Below are 16,561 nucleotides of genomic sequence, written 5' to 3'. Positions count from 1 at the left end.
TGAGAAGTTCTGGAGAATCAAGTGAGATATGTCAGGGTGTTCCAGGTCCACATGCTAAGGTCACTGAATAAGATAACTAAAGCACGAGGTGGTTAGTGGTCAACACGGAATAAGGTTCTAATTCCCACAAATTTTTGACTGACTCAATAAAAACTGACTCAAATTGACCCAAAAGAAAAACAAAAGAAAGAAACGAGTTAGTAAACGACGAAAACCCTCCCCCAGACTTACTTCACAACGTCCCTGGTGTGAAAATAAATCAGAGAGAAGGAGAAAACAAGAATTTTTTTTTTTTTTTGGGTCGAGATACTTACCTGGCGCGGAGCAGCCTGACAGAGTAAGACGCGGTTGCTCCGATAAAGGATGCTCTGGAATAAGAGCAGCCAGCTGCTTGCTCCAGTCAAGGGTCTCGGATTTTCTGATTTATGTCCTGAGACTCAACAAACTAAAAACAAAAATAAGTAAAAAGAAAATCCTAATGTTAATGACACTTACCAGTGGGTTGCCTCCCACCAAGCGCTTGGTTTAAGTCTCTAGCTTGACTTGGTGACTGGGATCAGTCGGGTTGAGCAGGAGGGCCTGTTCCAAAACAAGGTCCACAATCAGACATGTTCAGCTTCAAAACCCTGCTCAACAACCCTTTCACAGCAGCTTCTCCTTTCTCCTTAAGCTCATGTGTGAGAATGACTCTGACTTTAGAGAACGGTTTGGAGGTACCCTTGCACTTTACCTCATACTCAATGGAGTTCTCATCATACTTGAGAGGTATCAAAGTCATTGTAGGATCTCCCTTGACCCTTTTCTTCTGGACTTTCTGTTACATCCTTGAATTCCCTCTGAATTTAGTAGGATCAGTGCATGGATCTTCATCAGAGAACAGCCTGCTCTCACCCTTATCACCATGCTCCTTCTCTGGAACAACCTTCAGCTTTTCTACATCAAACACTGAGATGCGAGAGGCGTGTGATGAGGAAGATCTGGTGGGTACAGCCTTGTAGAAAACTTTCTTGTTGATGTTGGAGAAGCAGACTCTCTTGTTGGGCATATCGATGGTTGCTCCAACAGTAGCCATGAATGTCCTTCCAAATATTAAAGGCATCTCATGATCCTTGTTCATCTCAACAACTTGAAACTCAGCAGGAACAATGCATTCCCCTACTTGAACATGAAGGCTGCGGATGGTTCCATATGGAACTGCTCTGGAAGAGTTTGCAAAGGTCAGGGTCAGCAATACCCAAATCGTCTACAATAGCCTTTGAGACGAGATTCACACAAGAACCAGAGTCACACAGAGCATCCTTGAAGGTTGTTCCTGCGATGGAGCATGGGAAAACAAACTTTTCAGGATCATCAACCTTAGGCAATACCTTCAATGCTGGTGTAGACAGTGCTTTGATATAGAGGACCTTGATCTCCTCTTGAGTCTCTCTACAGTATTTAAAGAACTGGAGCAATGGACGAATCTGCAGAGCATCTTCGAATGCAAGTTCTTTAGGAAGCCTTCTCACCATCTTGTTAAAACCTATCAGCTGCTCTTCACTAATGGGATCCATCAGATGTCTAGGTGGAATTGGATAGGGAACCTTGGGAACATAGACTCGAGATGGTGGAGTCTCAGCAGGTTCGCTAGGAGCAGTCACTCCAGAGCTAGCAGATTGCTCTGCTCTCTCTTCTGCGCCTGAAGCAGTCTCAGCAAACGGCTGCTCTATTGCATTACAGTGCTCAGTCCTAGGATTTTTATCAGTTCTTCCAGGAAGCGTCTCTTGTTGCCTCTTAACACTCTCAACTGTTTGAGCAAGCTGAACATCGATCTTTCTTATATGGATCGCAAGATTATCATACTTGTTATTCAGCTCAGTGAACATGTTGCCCATCTTGGTGTCTATTCCGTGGTTACATGATTCAACACCTTGGCCTGAACCTGCTGACCCTGCAACACCTGTTGCATCATCATACCCAGACTTTGCAGCTCATCTGGTTGACTGTTCTCGTTAGCTGGAACAGCTTGCTGATTGCTCTGCGGTTGTTGCTTGTTCTGGTTCTGAATATGCCCGGCCGTAGCTTGCTCCATGTTGAAGACGTGCCCTTGGTTGTTTTTCAGTAGCTGATCAACCTTGGCAGTCAGCTCATCTATTTTCTGGGTGTCAGAACTGTTCCCTTTCTTGGAGCAATCACTCTCCTCTTTCTTATTAGCTGAGCTAGCAGCCATGTTCTCAATCAGCTTAAACGCTCCATCAGTAGTTTGAGTCATGAAGTCTCCATTGCTCGCAGAGTTTAGAGCACCTTGGTATTTCCAGTCCACTCCATCATAGAAAATGTCCAGGATATAATCATCATCAAATCCATGGTGAGGACATTCTCTGCGATAGTCATTGAAGCGCTCCCATGCGTCGCAGAAAAGCTCATCAGTGAGCTGTCTGAAGGAGGTGATCTTGTTCCTCAATGCAGTTGTTCTCGCCTTAGAGTAGAAATGGCTGAGGAACGCTGATCGGACCTGTTCCCATGAAGTGAGAGAGCCGGTAGGGAGAGAGTTCAACCACCGTGCAGCTTTTCCATCAAGAGAGAATGGGAATAACATGCACGTGATGTAGTCTGGTGGAACACCATTCACGCGAGTGAAACTGCAGACTTTTTCGAAGCTCTCAATATGCTCCATTGAAATTTCTGTAGAGAGACCAGAGAACACCTTTCTCTGTACTAGACCGATCAAAGCAGGCTTGATCTCAAATTCCTGCCTAGTACAAGGTGGAGGAACAATGGCAGAGCGCGTAGTAGGAATGTTACGCGGAAGGTTTCTCTGCCCGATTGGAACAGTCTGCGCCTGTTGTTCCTGCTGCGCGAGAGCAGCCTGTTCAGCAGCATCCTGCTGAGCTTGGATGGTCTGCTGCATTTGTTGCATCTGCTGCTGCATGAGTGCCATAGCCGCAGCGAGATCATCCTGATTGGCGTGATCACCCAAAGTGGTGTCGGTTTGCCTTGGCTGTTGACGATTTGTTCTTTCTAACCTTGATAGCTCCTGGTTGGTAAATGTAACTAACTCTCCTTGTGCGTTTCTCCGAGTATGTCTACTGGTCATGCACCTGGAACATTAGCTGCAACAAAAAGGATAAGGCAAGTTAGAGGTCTTAGACTAAATAAATAACCGAAAAATAAAGGTAAAAAGATGGTCCCCGGCAACGGCGCCAATTTGATATTACGTGTATACGCACACCAAATAACCTAATGTGCACACTACCACAATCGAATGGTATGTCGATGTAGCACTTTAGGATCGAATCCATAGAGACCAAATCTTACACTTTATCTTTATGGGATCAGAATCAAGCTAAAACAATATGGGGGTTTTAAAGTTGAGGAATCGTAACAAGCAAGTAATAGATTGAATTAAAGTTTTTAGATGATTAAAAATGCTAGCCTAGGATGGTTTGATCGGGTGTTAAACAAGTGTGAGCCAAACAATTATTTAAGTTTAATTAAGAGCAAGTCTAGAACTCGGATCACTCAAGTAGAACAGCCCAATGTCGTGGTACTGCTCCCTATGCTGATCGATCTTGATACCTAAACTCTTGTTTGGATCAAGATGCGACAGCAAGCAATAGAGGTCAAGTCCGATATGTTCACAAAACACCCTAACATCTACTTTTGCTGGTTAGGGATGCAATGCTCATTCAAGTTATGTCTAGCAACCTATAACACTTTTGATGAATAGATTAAACCTAGAATCAGGCACTAAGTGGTTAACTTGATGCAAGCCTTAAGAACAACAATGAATGAAGACAATCGATTTATAACTTATTTATGTCAAGCTCACGGATCTAACACCCTAACACCCTAGACTAAGCAAGCTGACTACTCAGCCATGGAGCAAGAAAACACAGAGACAGAAATATAAAGCAACATGAAATATGACTGAAATAAAGTAATAGGGTTCAGGGGGTTCTTCTCTAAATCGAGAGAGATGGCCTTCTCCCTTTACAAAGTAGCAGAATCTCAAGTCTCCAACTCTAAGGTCTGGTTCCTTGTCTCCAAAACAGCGTAGAATGATAAAGAGAAACATAAAATATGATATATCAAAGCCACAGGCGGCTGGGAGAGAAAATAGGGATAATTAGGGCAAATCCCGTAATGATTGTAGTTTCCTTAAAAATCTATGCCGCTGGAACACTCACTCGGAACAATCACTCGGGTTGCTCCGCTATCCGGAACAGTCATCAAGACTGTTCTGCGTGAAAACCACCAAATTGCACTGTTTGCTGCCTCTTTTGTTCCAGCTGGTCCATCTCCCATCCAATGCAACTCCAGACCTGTAATGACTCGAAAAGGACTAGAAAGACTCGATAAAGACATGAAAACCAATTTAAAAGCATATATACAAGATGTATAAAACACCATATATCAAGTATATAAAACATTTACCGAAAACTCAATATTTTCGTAGAGGTTATAACATAGATTTTGAGAAAATTTCAAAAAAAAAAATATTGTTTTAATGCATAGTTGCATACTAAAATAACATATGATGATGGTCAAAGAGACTTGAAATCATTGTTGTCTATGTTTCTTTAGAGAATAGCGATTTTATAATGGTTAGTCAACTAATTTAGGGATTATATGATGTTTTACTAGATTAATTGTTAAAAATTAAAAAGATGCCCATGTACCATGAAAGAGAGATTAGCATGCATTAATACAAATGTAGAATGTGATTAAAAAATTTAAAACCACACTAAATATTATAGGCTTCAGTATATAAAGCATTTACCGAAAACTCAATATTTTCGTACGGGTTAACACATGGATTTGGAGAAAATTTCAAAAATATATGACAATATTGTTTTAATGCACAGTTTCATCATGCACTAACATATGATGATGTTCAAAGAGGTTTGGAGCCTTTGTTGTCTCCGTTTTTGAAGAAAATAGTGACTTTATAGTGGTGATTCCACCAATTAAGGGAGTATTATGAAATTTTACTAAATTAATTGATTAAAAATTATACTTATTCTCATATACAATGAAAGATAGCTAAACATACATTAATACAAATGTAGAATGTGGTTAGAAATTTTAAAACAACACTAAAAGTTTAGATTTCAGTATATAGTGCGTTTAACGTAAAAGCTCAATATTTCGTATGGGTTTATACATAGATTTTGAAAAAATCAAAAATATAACAATATTGTTTTAATGCGTAGTTGCATCCTAAACTAACATATTATGATGGTCAAAGAGGTTTGAAATCTTTGTTGTCTATGTTTTTTTACTAGATTAATTGATAAAGAATTAGAAAGATGCTCATGTATTATTACTATGAAAGAGAGTTTAAAATACATTACTACAAATGTAGAATGTGGTTAGAAATTTTAAAACAAAACTAAAAAGTATAAGCTTCATTATATAGAGTGTTTAACGTAAAATTCAATATATTTATAGCGATTTATACATAGATTTTGATAAAAATTCAAAAAATATGACAATATTTTTTTTAATGGATAGTTCATCCTACACCAACATATGATGATGTTCAAAGAGGTTTGAAACCTTTGTTGTCTTTGTTTTCCAAGAGAATAGCGATTTTATAGTGGTTATTCCATTGATTTATAGTATTATGAAGTTTTACTAAATTAATTGATAAAAAATTATAATGATCTCATATACTATGAAAGATGGTTTAACATAAATTAATACAAATTTAATATGTCATTAGAAAATTAACACAAAAATAAAAAATGTATAAGCTTCAGTATATAGAGCGTCTAACGTAAAACTCAATATTCTCGTGGAGGTAACCTTTAGGACTTGGAAAACTAAGAAGAGCCATGCGTTCTTGATCCAAACCATACGCATAACCCTTTTTCAAAGTAGTTTTGATCCTTCCATTTGACTGCTAACATCTTTAATCTTATCAATTTATCCACACATTTGATCAAGACCTTTTGATCTCTTGTTTGATCTCGATGTCTACGAGCATTTCGTTCCCTCCATAAACTATGTAATAAAGCTTGGAGAGTGTATCGAATGAGAAACTACTTCTAGAACCTCACTCCGTTCTAGAGTAAAAGCTTCCTTCAATATCCCTCCTACTAGTTCTTTCTACACTTTTTCAAGAATGTCGACACTTGAAGAATAAGTGCTAATCAATATGATCAGTATATGATCTGTTATATATTACACGATATTTTTTCTGGAACATTTCATTGCATTAAATTAAATTGCATTACATAATTCCCTACTCTAATAATAATAACTGAAAATAGAAACCCATAATGAACCCAATAGACATTAGTAGGGGTGGGCGTTCAGGTACCCATTCCGGTTCGGTTCGGATCTATTCAAGTTTCGGATTTTCGGGTTTAAACATTGCAGTTCCATTCGGATATTTCTAAATTTCGGTTCGGGTTTGGATAACCAATTTAAATTATTTTTAAAATTTAATATTCATTATATGCTTAAAATTTCTCAAAATCTATAAAACAAAATAATAGTATTACATATAAATTTGTATAATATATGTCAAGATACCTAAAATTAACATATAAATTAGTATGATTTGAATATTTGGATAGAAAATCAATAGATATTTCAAGTATTTTGGTGTTTTGAATATATTTTAATTGTTTTAGACATTTACTTTTGACTATTTATGTATATTTTCAAGTATTTTAAACAACTTAAAAGTATCTTATATATTTTGGATGTTTTTAATATATATTAAATCTAAAAATAAGTAATATATTTAGGTATATAAATCTATTTCGGTTACATTCGGGTACCCGAAATACTTCGGTTCGGGTGGGATTCAGTTTTGGTTCCTTAGATACCAAAATTTTGAACTCCGTCCGGATATTTAATTAATTTTGGTTTGAGTTCGGTATTAATTTTTCGGATTTGGTTCGGTTCTTCGGATCCGGGTTTTTTCCCGGCCCTAAGACCTTAGTTAGAAACTTAGAATCCAAACTCAAAAAGCAACGAGAGAGAAGTTATGGGCTGGCCCAAAATTAGAATCCCAGCGAGAAGGAAAGTTTGTGGCCCAGCCATAATCATTAATCAGGAGTAACGAGCAAAAGGGGTCGGAGGAGAAACCCTCGTTGTTTCTAACTAGGACCCGAGACGAGAGAGAACCAAAGTTGAATCACACCGCTTGCTGTGTGATCATTTTCTGACCTCATCGCGGAGATCCGATTTTTGATGATGGAGTTCATCTTACGGATGAGCATGTCCGATTTCCACATGTATCCATATCATCAATATATTACACGACACTTCTCAAATCTAGAGACGAAAGTAGAAAAAATATTCACATATACCCAAATCATCAATATACATTTATATTATCTTACATCCTATTTTGTTTTGCATATGTCGTGAGGTGCACCGGCCGGGAAAGTTAGAGATGAGTACATTTAACATAGCACAAGAGACGTAGGTGCGAGGGAGTCAAAGAAGTGCACCAAAATACCAAATAATCAACAAACCAACAAAAAAAAGAATAAGAAAACCAACATATAACACAAACTTATATAAAATCGGGATCTGTATTTCAACACCTACCCATTTTAAAAGCCTACTATTCTATAATTCAATAAAATAAAAAATCTTTATCAACCCACCTATTTGTGTGTCCCCATTCTTTCCCCAATCTTACTGCACTTTTACAAATTACTTAAATGGTACATCAACAATATCGTTTTAGTACATTCCTACCAAGCTTCCGTGTTCTAGATTTTGACTTTTGTTTGCATCTTAAATATATTTTATAAAACACTTAATCGGTTCAAGCACTTAGAAAAAAAACACTTAATCGGTTCAGTTTTAGTTGGAACCTACTAGTACACTGACATACAAGATGTCGCTAATTTGACAATATCTCGAATATTTATTTGTTCCTATTAATATATATATTCCATGTATTTGATATAAAATACTTTATATACATTGCATAGCGCCAGTATTAAGTATTAACAAAGAACGGTGCATCAACTTTATCCTGTTAGATAGAAGATGAGAATTTATCCAAGATGATAAAGAGAGATAGAGGAGGCGAAGAAGAAGAAAAATGCATTGAAGAAAAGATAATGTAATAAACAAATTAAAAAATTCTCAAATTTTCTTCAATATTTCAAAGAGAAAACAAAAGAATTAAAAAGGTAAGATGATAGAAATGTGTCAGAAGAATACAGTGCACTTGCCCAAGAAGATATTATAAGAAAATGTCTATATAAATGTAATCTTAAGGATATTGTATTGATCAGAGACTCTCTGTGGTGATGTTGGGACCTTTGTGGGATATCTCACGTGGGACGATCTTTTTCTTATCAATAATCAGACAACAATGTAATTTTCTGTGGAGTTAGCATTTTATTTATTTACTACTTGTGTGAAAATAATTGGATTGAGTTAGTTTAATCATAAATATAAAATGGGTTGTTAGTGGAGCAAGGAGCATAAATGATGCTTGAGACAAGAACACAATTGTATTGCTACCTTGCGTTGGGAGGCAACCTATCTCAGTTTTGGTATCTTACCCAAGTATTTATAAATAAAATAAGGAAATAAAATATGATATGATATTTGTTTCCAATAATTAACTTCTTATTGTAACATACGTAGTGCCCACTCTAAAACTATGCCTTGTGCGAAACAATTGTATGTGTTTCAATGTAGTTATTAGACTTTGATCCGCACGCCGGCGCGGATATATTTTTAAAAATATGTGTCTATATGTTTTTCATGTCAATAATATAAGAGTTAGGTAAAATACCCGAATCTGAAGAACCGAACCGATCTTGATCCGAAAGAGTAGTATCAAACCCAAACTAAAATTGATTAAATATCTGAATTATTCAAAATTTTAGTTTTTGGAGAACCGAATCCGAATCTAATCCAAACCGAAATATTTTGGGTACCCGAATGTATCTGAAATAGATTTATATACTTATATATATATTAATTATTTTTAGATTTAATATATATAAAAACATCTGAATATATATGATACTTTTAAGCTGGTTTAAATACTTGAAAATATATACAAATGATCAATAGTAAATATATAAAATAGTAAAAGTATACTTAAAACACCAAAAATATTTTAAATAATTATTGATTCTCGATCCAAATATTTGAATTAAAATAATTTAGGGCAATTCTCATGAATAGACGCACAAAAGTAGACCACTAATACCCTAGATATATTAAAAAAAAACAAAAAAAAAACAGAAAAGTTTAATAAAATTAAAAAAAAATTTATATGTTTTCAAATTTGAACTTTTTTATAAATTTTTCTTTTTTTGAATTTTTTTTTAATTTCTTTTTTCAAATTTTCTTTTTTGAATTTTTTTTAAATTTTTTTTCAGAATTTCTTTTTGTAATTCGAAAATACTTTTTGAAACTATTTTTAAAAATTTTATTTTAAATTTTTTTTTTTTTTATAAAATCTTAAACCTCAATCCGAAATCCCCACCTCTTAACTCTAAACCCTAAGGTTTGGATTAGTTAATCCTAAGGGTATAAATGTATATTTATCTCTTTAATAAAATATTTTGGTTATTTTGATTCTTAGAGTCTATATTTATGATCAAAACTTTTTTAGTGCTATCCTTGGGTATTTCCCAATAATTTATATGTTAAGTTTAGGTATTCTAACATATGTTATTTAAATTTAAATTTAATATATTATTTTGTTTATAGTTTTGAGAAATTTAAAGTATATAAATATATAATGAATTTTAAAATTTTAAAAGTAATGTAAATGGGTTATCCGAACTCGAACCGAACCCGTAAATATCCGAAGCGAAGCCGAACTAAAATTTAGAAATATTAGAATGAGGCTAAAATCTTTGACCCCAGAAACCCGAAACCTAAACAGGCCTGAACTGAACCCGATTAGGCATCAGATAGATAGTTTCTCATAATATAATGGACTTCCAAATTTTCTTAAAAATATAAGTCCATTACTTTTTTCTCTTAATATACTGCTATCCATGTTTCCAAACAAACATATTTTTTTACTACAATCTATGTTTCCAATTTTCCAAACAAACCTCTTTTTTAAAACTGCAATCCATGTTTCCAAACAAATATTTTTTTTTAAACTACAATCTATGTTTCCAAACAAACTTTTTTAAAAAATTACTATACATTTTCCAAACAAACCTAATTTATATTTGAAAATTTATAAAAATACGTACACAATCGTATATTTTTAAAACAAATAGCATCATATTTTTTCTGTTATTGTACATAATCGTATATTCTTATGAAATGTTAGATTCTAAAACCTTTTTTTTCTGCAAAAGATGGTAACGAATTAGGGAAGTTACATTTAATTGATTGTATTTTTAGAATATTTTGGAGAAAGGAAAGAAAAAATGAAGGTAATATTTGATTTGTCAGAGGGAGTCGATTTTTGAGAGATTATTTATATTTTTAATTAGTTGGGCTATAGAAGATAAAAATGATAAATTTATGCCTAAAAGCTTTAATTTCAGTCGACGGGCTTTTAAAAGACAGGTATGGATTGGCTAAACCTCTTTTAAAAGACAGGTATGGATTCTCAACAATCTTCTTTTTAATAAGATATCAAAATTTTCAAACAAACTCATTTTGTACTTGAGTTTTAATTAGATAGATAGAGAGTTAGAGATCTAAACAGAACAACAATTATTACAAATATACGAATCTGTATTTGTTTCTATACGCTTTCATAAACTATACCATAATTACTTACACCGCTACGATTACCATTTGGTTCCAAAATACGATTAATATCAACATACATTGGACCGAGAGACAGCTTGGCCACTACCATACAGAGATCAACCAATCATATTCATATCTTTAAGACATTTATATGCGTAATAGGACAGAAAACCTTTAAATTCACCCCATCTTTTATGACCAATCAAATTTTCACATAGATTATTAATTAAAAATATTAAATTAAATAAAAAATAGCTACAAAAAAATAAAAACGCTAATTTTAACAACGCTAATGCTTCCATCTAAACCCTAAACCCTAAATATTAAATTCTAAACCATATACCCTAAATTTTAAACCCAAATCCAAACTCCTAAACCCAAACTCTATACCCTAAACCCTAATCATAGACCTTAAACCCAAATTATATACCTTAAACCCAAAAACTAGACTATAAACCTAAACTCTATACCCTAAACCCAAGTCCTAGACCCTAAATCCAAACCATAAACCTTAAACCCAAATTATATACCCTAAACCCAAAACTTTAACCATAAGTCCAAACGGTAAATCCTAAACCCAAACCGTAAATCCTAAACCCAAAACCTATACCCTAAACCCAAATCCTAGACCTAAAACCCAAACCCCCAAACTTAGATGCTATAGGGTTTGGGTTAAGGTTTACGGTTTAGGTTTAGGGTCTAAGACTTGGATTTAAGGTATAGGGTTTAGGTTTATAGTCTATTTTTTGGGTTTAAGGTATATAATTTGGATTTAGGATCTAGGATTAGGGTTTAGGGTATAGAGTTTGAGTTTAGTGTCTAGGATTAGGGTTTAGGATTTGGGTTTAGGGGTTTGGATTTGGGTTTAGAATTTAGGGTATAGGATTTAGAATTTAAAATTTAGGGTTTAGGGTTTCGTTGGAAGCGTTAGCGTCGTTAAAATTAGCATTTTTATTTTTTATAGCTATTTTTATTTAATTTAATATTTTTAATTAATAATCTATGTAGAAATTTGATTGGTTATAAAGGGTGAATTGAATTTAAAAGTTCATCCTATAGAGTGAACCTAAGTTTTGTCCTGCGTAATATGTCTGTGGTCCTTCATAAGTTTTTTTTTAAGTCCTCCTTTGTTGCCACTGTGCTGTCACATAGATCTTTCGAGAGAGAAAAGGGAGAACAACAACAAAACGAAGGTCATGATAAAGTCCCAAACCTATGAAATAAATATTGTGAAAAGAATCCCTAGATGTAATAAACGTAATGGACCCGCTTTTTAGCTTGAATTCCAAAGTTTTTTATCGAGTATATATTCCTTCAACTTTGAATTTCTAACTCTGAAATTATAACGATAGATGATACTTATGCTTTGATAAGTACCGCTTACTCTTTGTCGAAGATGGAACACGATCAAATGTTTAACAAAATTAATTAAACCCCAAACAAATCGAAAGTAAATCAGGATCGATTATGGTCGAAAAAGAGTATAAATGCGAGACGGGCTCGTTATCTAGTCGAACTTGCTACAGAAATTGCAAAGCATAAACAAGAAATAACAGTTGTTGTTCCCCCTTTTAGCTCACCAAATAAGATGATGCAGTTCATGATGTTTACAAAAGTTACATGCATGGTTTTTCTTAATTGAACATGCATGCATGATTGGTAAAAGATAAAAGAATAACGGAATCTTTGATATATATTTTCTTGATCTTGCTGATTACAAACGTTAGCTGTGTTTATATATTATACGTAAATGCTGAGGACAACTTCACAAGGATGAGTATTTATTGTTGTAGTGGTGTAGGGTAAAAGTTAAAAAGGGATATGTTGATTATTGAGAGAGTGCACTCAGTGGTGGCAGTGAAGCGTCATCATTTCGTAGGATTTTGCATACGTTGGTGTCGATATAAGAAGGTAAAACCAAGATCGAAGCACTTGGTTTGTCTGCTTGTTTTTATCTAATTATGGGGAAGAACCATCCACCAACGAAAAAATCATAATTATATTTAAATAAAAAACCAGCGTTAAATGTGATTTTGTACGAAAAGAAGCAGACAGATCTCGAAAGAACAGTGAGAGCTTGTGTGTGTGTATTTTTAGCGTGAGAACCATTTACTATTATTTGCTAGTATTTTGCTTAAATTAATAGCAAGTATTTTTTATAAAAAAATAATAATAATAGCACGTTTCTTGTTACTCTTCTTGTAGATTATTATTTCATCTAGTTCGTGACATATCAAGATTATGCGGTTTTTTTTTTTTTGACTAAGAGATTATGCGGTTGGTAAATAAAATTATCATATAGAGGATACAAGTTATGAAAGAAAAATAAATATGACTGTTTTTTTTCTCTATTTCCATTTGCAAATTGGTAATTTATTTGTTTGTTTTCCTCAATGTTGGGAATGATATCGGCTTGTCAGATGCAGCAGATGGTGATTCTTTATTTTTCGATTTCATCATAAATTCTTTGGTTAAGCCATCTGCGAGAAACAAAAATGAAAAACAAAAAGTTGACAATATTAATAAACTGAAAATCATGCCAGAAGGAAAGTCAGTGGGGGTAAGCAACAAAAGTATTCAATAATATGTTAAATTCAACAAATAAAATATGCGTTAGCAATATAAAACAAATAGATTGAAGTCCTTCACTGATCGGCTTTGAGAAGCGTGCCATACGATAGGACTCGATGTCAAGTGCGATCCGATTAATCATCATCTATTATTTATAGTATATACTATATTGCTTTTACTTATTATTTTTGTTCGTCCACCATTTCTTATACATTTTCCCATTTTCTGACCAAAAGATTGTAATTAATTTATACATACTACATAGTAATATACAATTGATTACATATTAATTTATATTTAACCAGTGAATTTATTAGAAATAAAATACTGCTCCCTGGATTCTGACGTATCTCATGTGGATGTGGGGGTTCTGACGATAGATATTATGGTGTGCTCTCTTCTATTTTAATTTCTTGTTTAGGAATCATTTTTGTTGGATCAAATAAAACAATATTGTTGATACAATACAGCAAAATCAGTGGATGATCAATTAAAAAACAGAGTTTTCGCCAACAGTTGGTAAGAGAAATAAGGTGGAATAAAGGTTTGGGTTGATTTACCAAAAAAAAAAGTTTTGGGTTGATGAAAATGCATATAATACGAACAATAACGGTGGAGAATGGAATTCCCGTTTGCTGTGTTGGTGGGAGCGGTTCATGCACCTTGATCTGTCGCGTAATTAAAGCCAGACGATGTAAGACATGTGGCTGAGACAAATGATCCAGATGGTCCGTATGAGATCTAAGATCTTATGGTCAATACCTGCGTGGATCGACGGTCATCATCGATCTTAGTAAATGTAACGATCTTCTATTACTCGTTACTTCTGTGTTTTTGTTTCTGTTTCTGTTTCCCAAGCAAGATAAGTCACGTAATAATTCTACTTATAGTAACTCCTACATGGCTACATGAACTGATGCACATACGCTTTTCCATAGCTTACGTCTCCACTAAACAAATTTTTGCGACCTAACCGCTCGTTATATATAAATACATTATGATTTCCACTAGAAAAAAATGTTCGAGAATTAGCATTATATAGATACTAAGTTTAACGATAAGGAATCAAATCCACCGTACTAATAAATTTGTTGGCTTGTTAGACCATCATTATCCAAGATTTCTTATGACGAAGTTTTTAGTGGAATATAAAAAACAGTTTCTTAACTTTTTAGTTAAAAATTAAGAAACAATTTATTATATTTTTCTAAGAACTCCGGCCTAAATAAACTCTAGATAATGATGCTCTTAATTGCTATAATATATATATTAATCGTTAATTGGAATGCATGTGTGAAACTGGAATTTGCACTAAGACAATAAGACAAATTTGAATATTGAATGTACACACATATATGTATATATAGACAAGTACACAGAAATTGAGAGTTGAAAATATGAAGAATTTCCTTATATTATATATATATATATATAGTATAAGTTAAAAGAGGAGGATGGGCCACAAGTTGCTATATAAATCCTTCCATTTCTTGTGTAGTATTACTTGAGTTCTGATTGGGCAGTAGTACCATTGCCATTTCTTACCATCTCTTTCTCTCATCATCAATCATCAATCATCTAAAAGAAAGAAAAAAACCCTAAATTTCATTTTTTTGTAAGCTTTTCTCAGTTACTCTCCATTCCCATTTCAACAGCTTCCCCATCTCTATTTCTCCATGGATTCTGACTTAATGAACATGATGCAACAAATGGAGAAGCTTCCTGAGTTCTGTAACACAAACCCCTCTTTCATCGACCACAACAACAACAATAACATTTACCCTTTTCTGTTCAACTCAAACCACAACCATCCTGACTCAATGACCTATGAACCCGGTTTCCGGTACGGTTCCGGATTACTCACAAACCCTTCTTCTCTCTCTCCCAACACAGCTTACTCTTCCGTTCTGCACGACAAAAGAAACAATAGCGCGAACATGGCAGCTATGCGAGAGATGATCTTTCGTATCGCCGTGATGCAACCGATACATATCGATCCCGAGGCTGTTAAGCCACCTAAGAGGAGGAACGTGAGGATCTCTAAAGATCCACAGAGTGTGGCTGCTCGGCACCGAAGGGAAAGGATAAGCGAGAGGATCCGTATTTTGCAACGGCTTGTTCCTGGTGGAACCAAGATGGATACGGCTTCCATGCTCGACGAAGCTATTCATTACGTGAAGTTTCTAAAGAAACAAGTGCAGTCCCTGCAGGAGCAAGCGGTCGTTAACAGCGGGGGAGGAGGTAGGGTGTTGGTCGGCGGTGGTGGAGTCACGGGGGCGGTGAGTGGTGGTGGCGGCGGAGGAGTGGTTATGAAAGGGTGTGGAACAATAGGGACTCATCAGATGGTGGGCAATGCACAGATTCTTAGATGATGATTATTTTTAATTTTACTATTATTATATTGATGTTCAAAAAAGAAGAAAAAAAAATGTTCCAAAAAAAAAAGGGACGGTAAAATTAATTTCAAAAAAAAAAAATGGAACTATTAAGAGTCTTTTGACCTTATTCTTCCTGTGTTAGGCCATGTATGTGATGGTTCTAATGTCAGACTCTCCATGGTTTTGGAGTGGGTTGTAAATTAGAAACTACTTTCAATATATCTTATCTTTGTTAATGAAATATTTTTAAGCATTAGTGATAGATGTTTTCAGCTTCAGGCTTGTGTGTGTGTGACCTTTTTGTTGTTGTCACACTAAATATATCATATGTATCATGTATGCTTACTTAATAAACCTAAATGTTTATTTCAAGTTTGTCAAACTAAAAAGGGAACATTCCCAATCATCAGAGGTCCTTAATGTTTCCTTTTAGAATTTATTTATAGTTAATATATAGTGGATTGATGCTGGTGATTTGCTAATTTATCGACAAGGTTAATAGCATCTTTTACATGCTATGTATAATGTATCTCTCTCTTGAGAAACAGACCGGAGTAGGTCCAAAACAAAGTAGCCTCGAATGTCACTTTGAAAGTGTTGATAATAACTAAAAGGCCCATTAGACGATGAATAGCTTAAAACAATAACAAAGCCCAGCCCATTGATGATGATGATGATGATGCAATGGTTCACAACCAATCAGAGTCACATCTCTTATAATATTGGCCCCACGTGATAACTCATCGTCCGTAACTTCAAAAGTGTACGGCAGCGATACGTATGCTCGCATATGGTCAGTCAGGAGATACGTATGACGAATATCTCCGGATGGCTGACAGTACATCACGTTTATGTTTGGCAAAATTCACTGATGCAATAATACAATTGTTTGGGGATGAGTATCTACGAAC

The 16,561-nt window shown here is 34.4% G+C and overlaps 1 protein-coding gene and 1 non-coding gene across 2 annotated transcripts; both read left to right on the top strand.

Moving 5' to 3' along the window:
- Positions 1-2,339: 2,339 nt before the first annotated feature.
- Positions 2,340-2,446, top strand: LOC125578731. The gene has a single exon (XR_007316814.1). It is a non-coding gene; the product is annotated as a small nucleolar RNA R71 (small nucleolar RNA).
- Positions 2,447-14,757: 12,311 nt separating this feature from the next.
- On the top strand, positions 14,758-16,022 carry LOC106377293 (transcription factor HEC1-like). Its single transcript, XM_013817497.3, has one exon. The coding sequence runs from the start codon at positions 14,949-14,951 to the stop codon at positions 15,642-15,644; it is 696 nt and encodes a 231-aa protein (XP_013672951.2). The 5' UTR covers positions 14,758-14,948; the 3' UTR covers positions 15,645-16,022.
- The last annotated feature ends 539 nt before the right edge of the window (positions 16,023-16,561 follow it).

The sequence above is a fragment of the Brassica napus genome, chromosome A9, assembly GCF_020379485.1.
Source record: "Brassica napus cultivar Da-Ae chromosome A9, Da-Ae, whole genome shotgun sequence".
Classification (NCBI taxonomy): Eukaryota; Viridiplantae; Streptophyta; class Magnoliopsida; order Brassicales; family Brassicaceae; genus Brassica; species Brassica napus.
This window is presented reverse-complemented; position numbering and strand designations above follow the sequence as displayed.

What these genes read in the sequence shown, in the direction of transcription:
- LOC106377293 (XM_013817497.3), top strand. Translation starts at nt 14,949, where the DNA reads ATGGATTCTGACTTAATGAACATGATGCAACAAATGGAGAAGCTTCCT.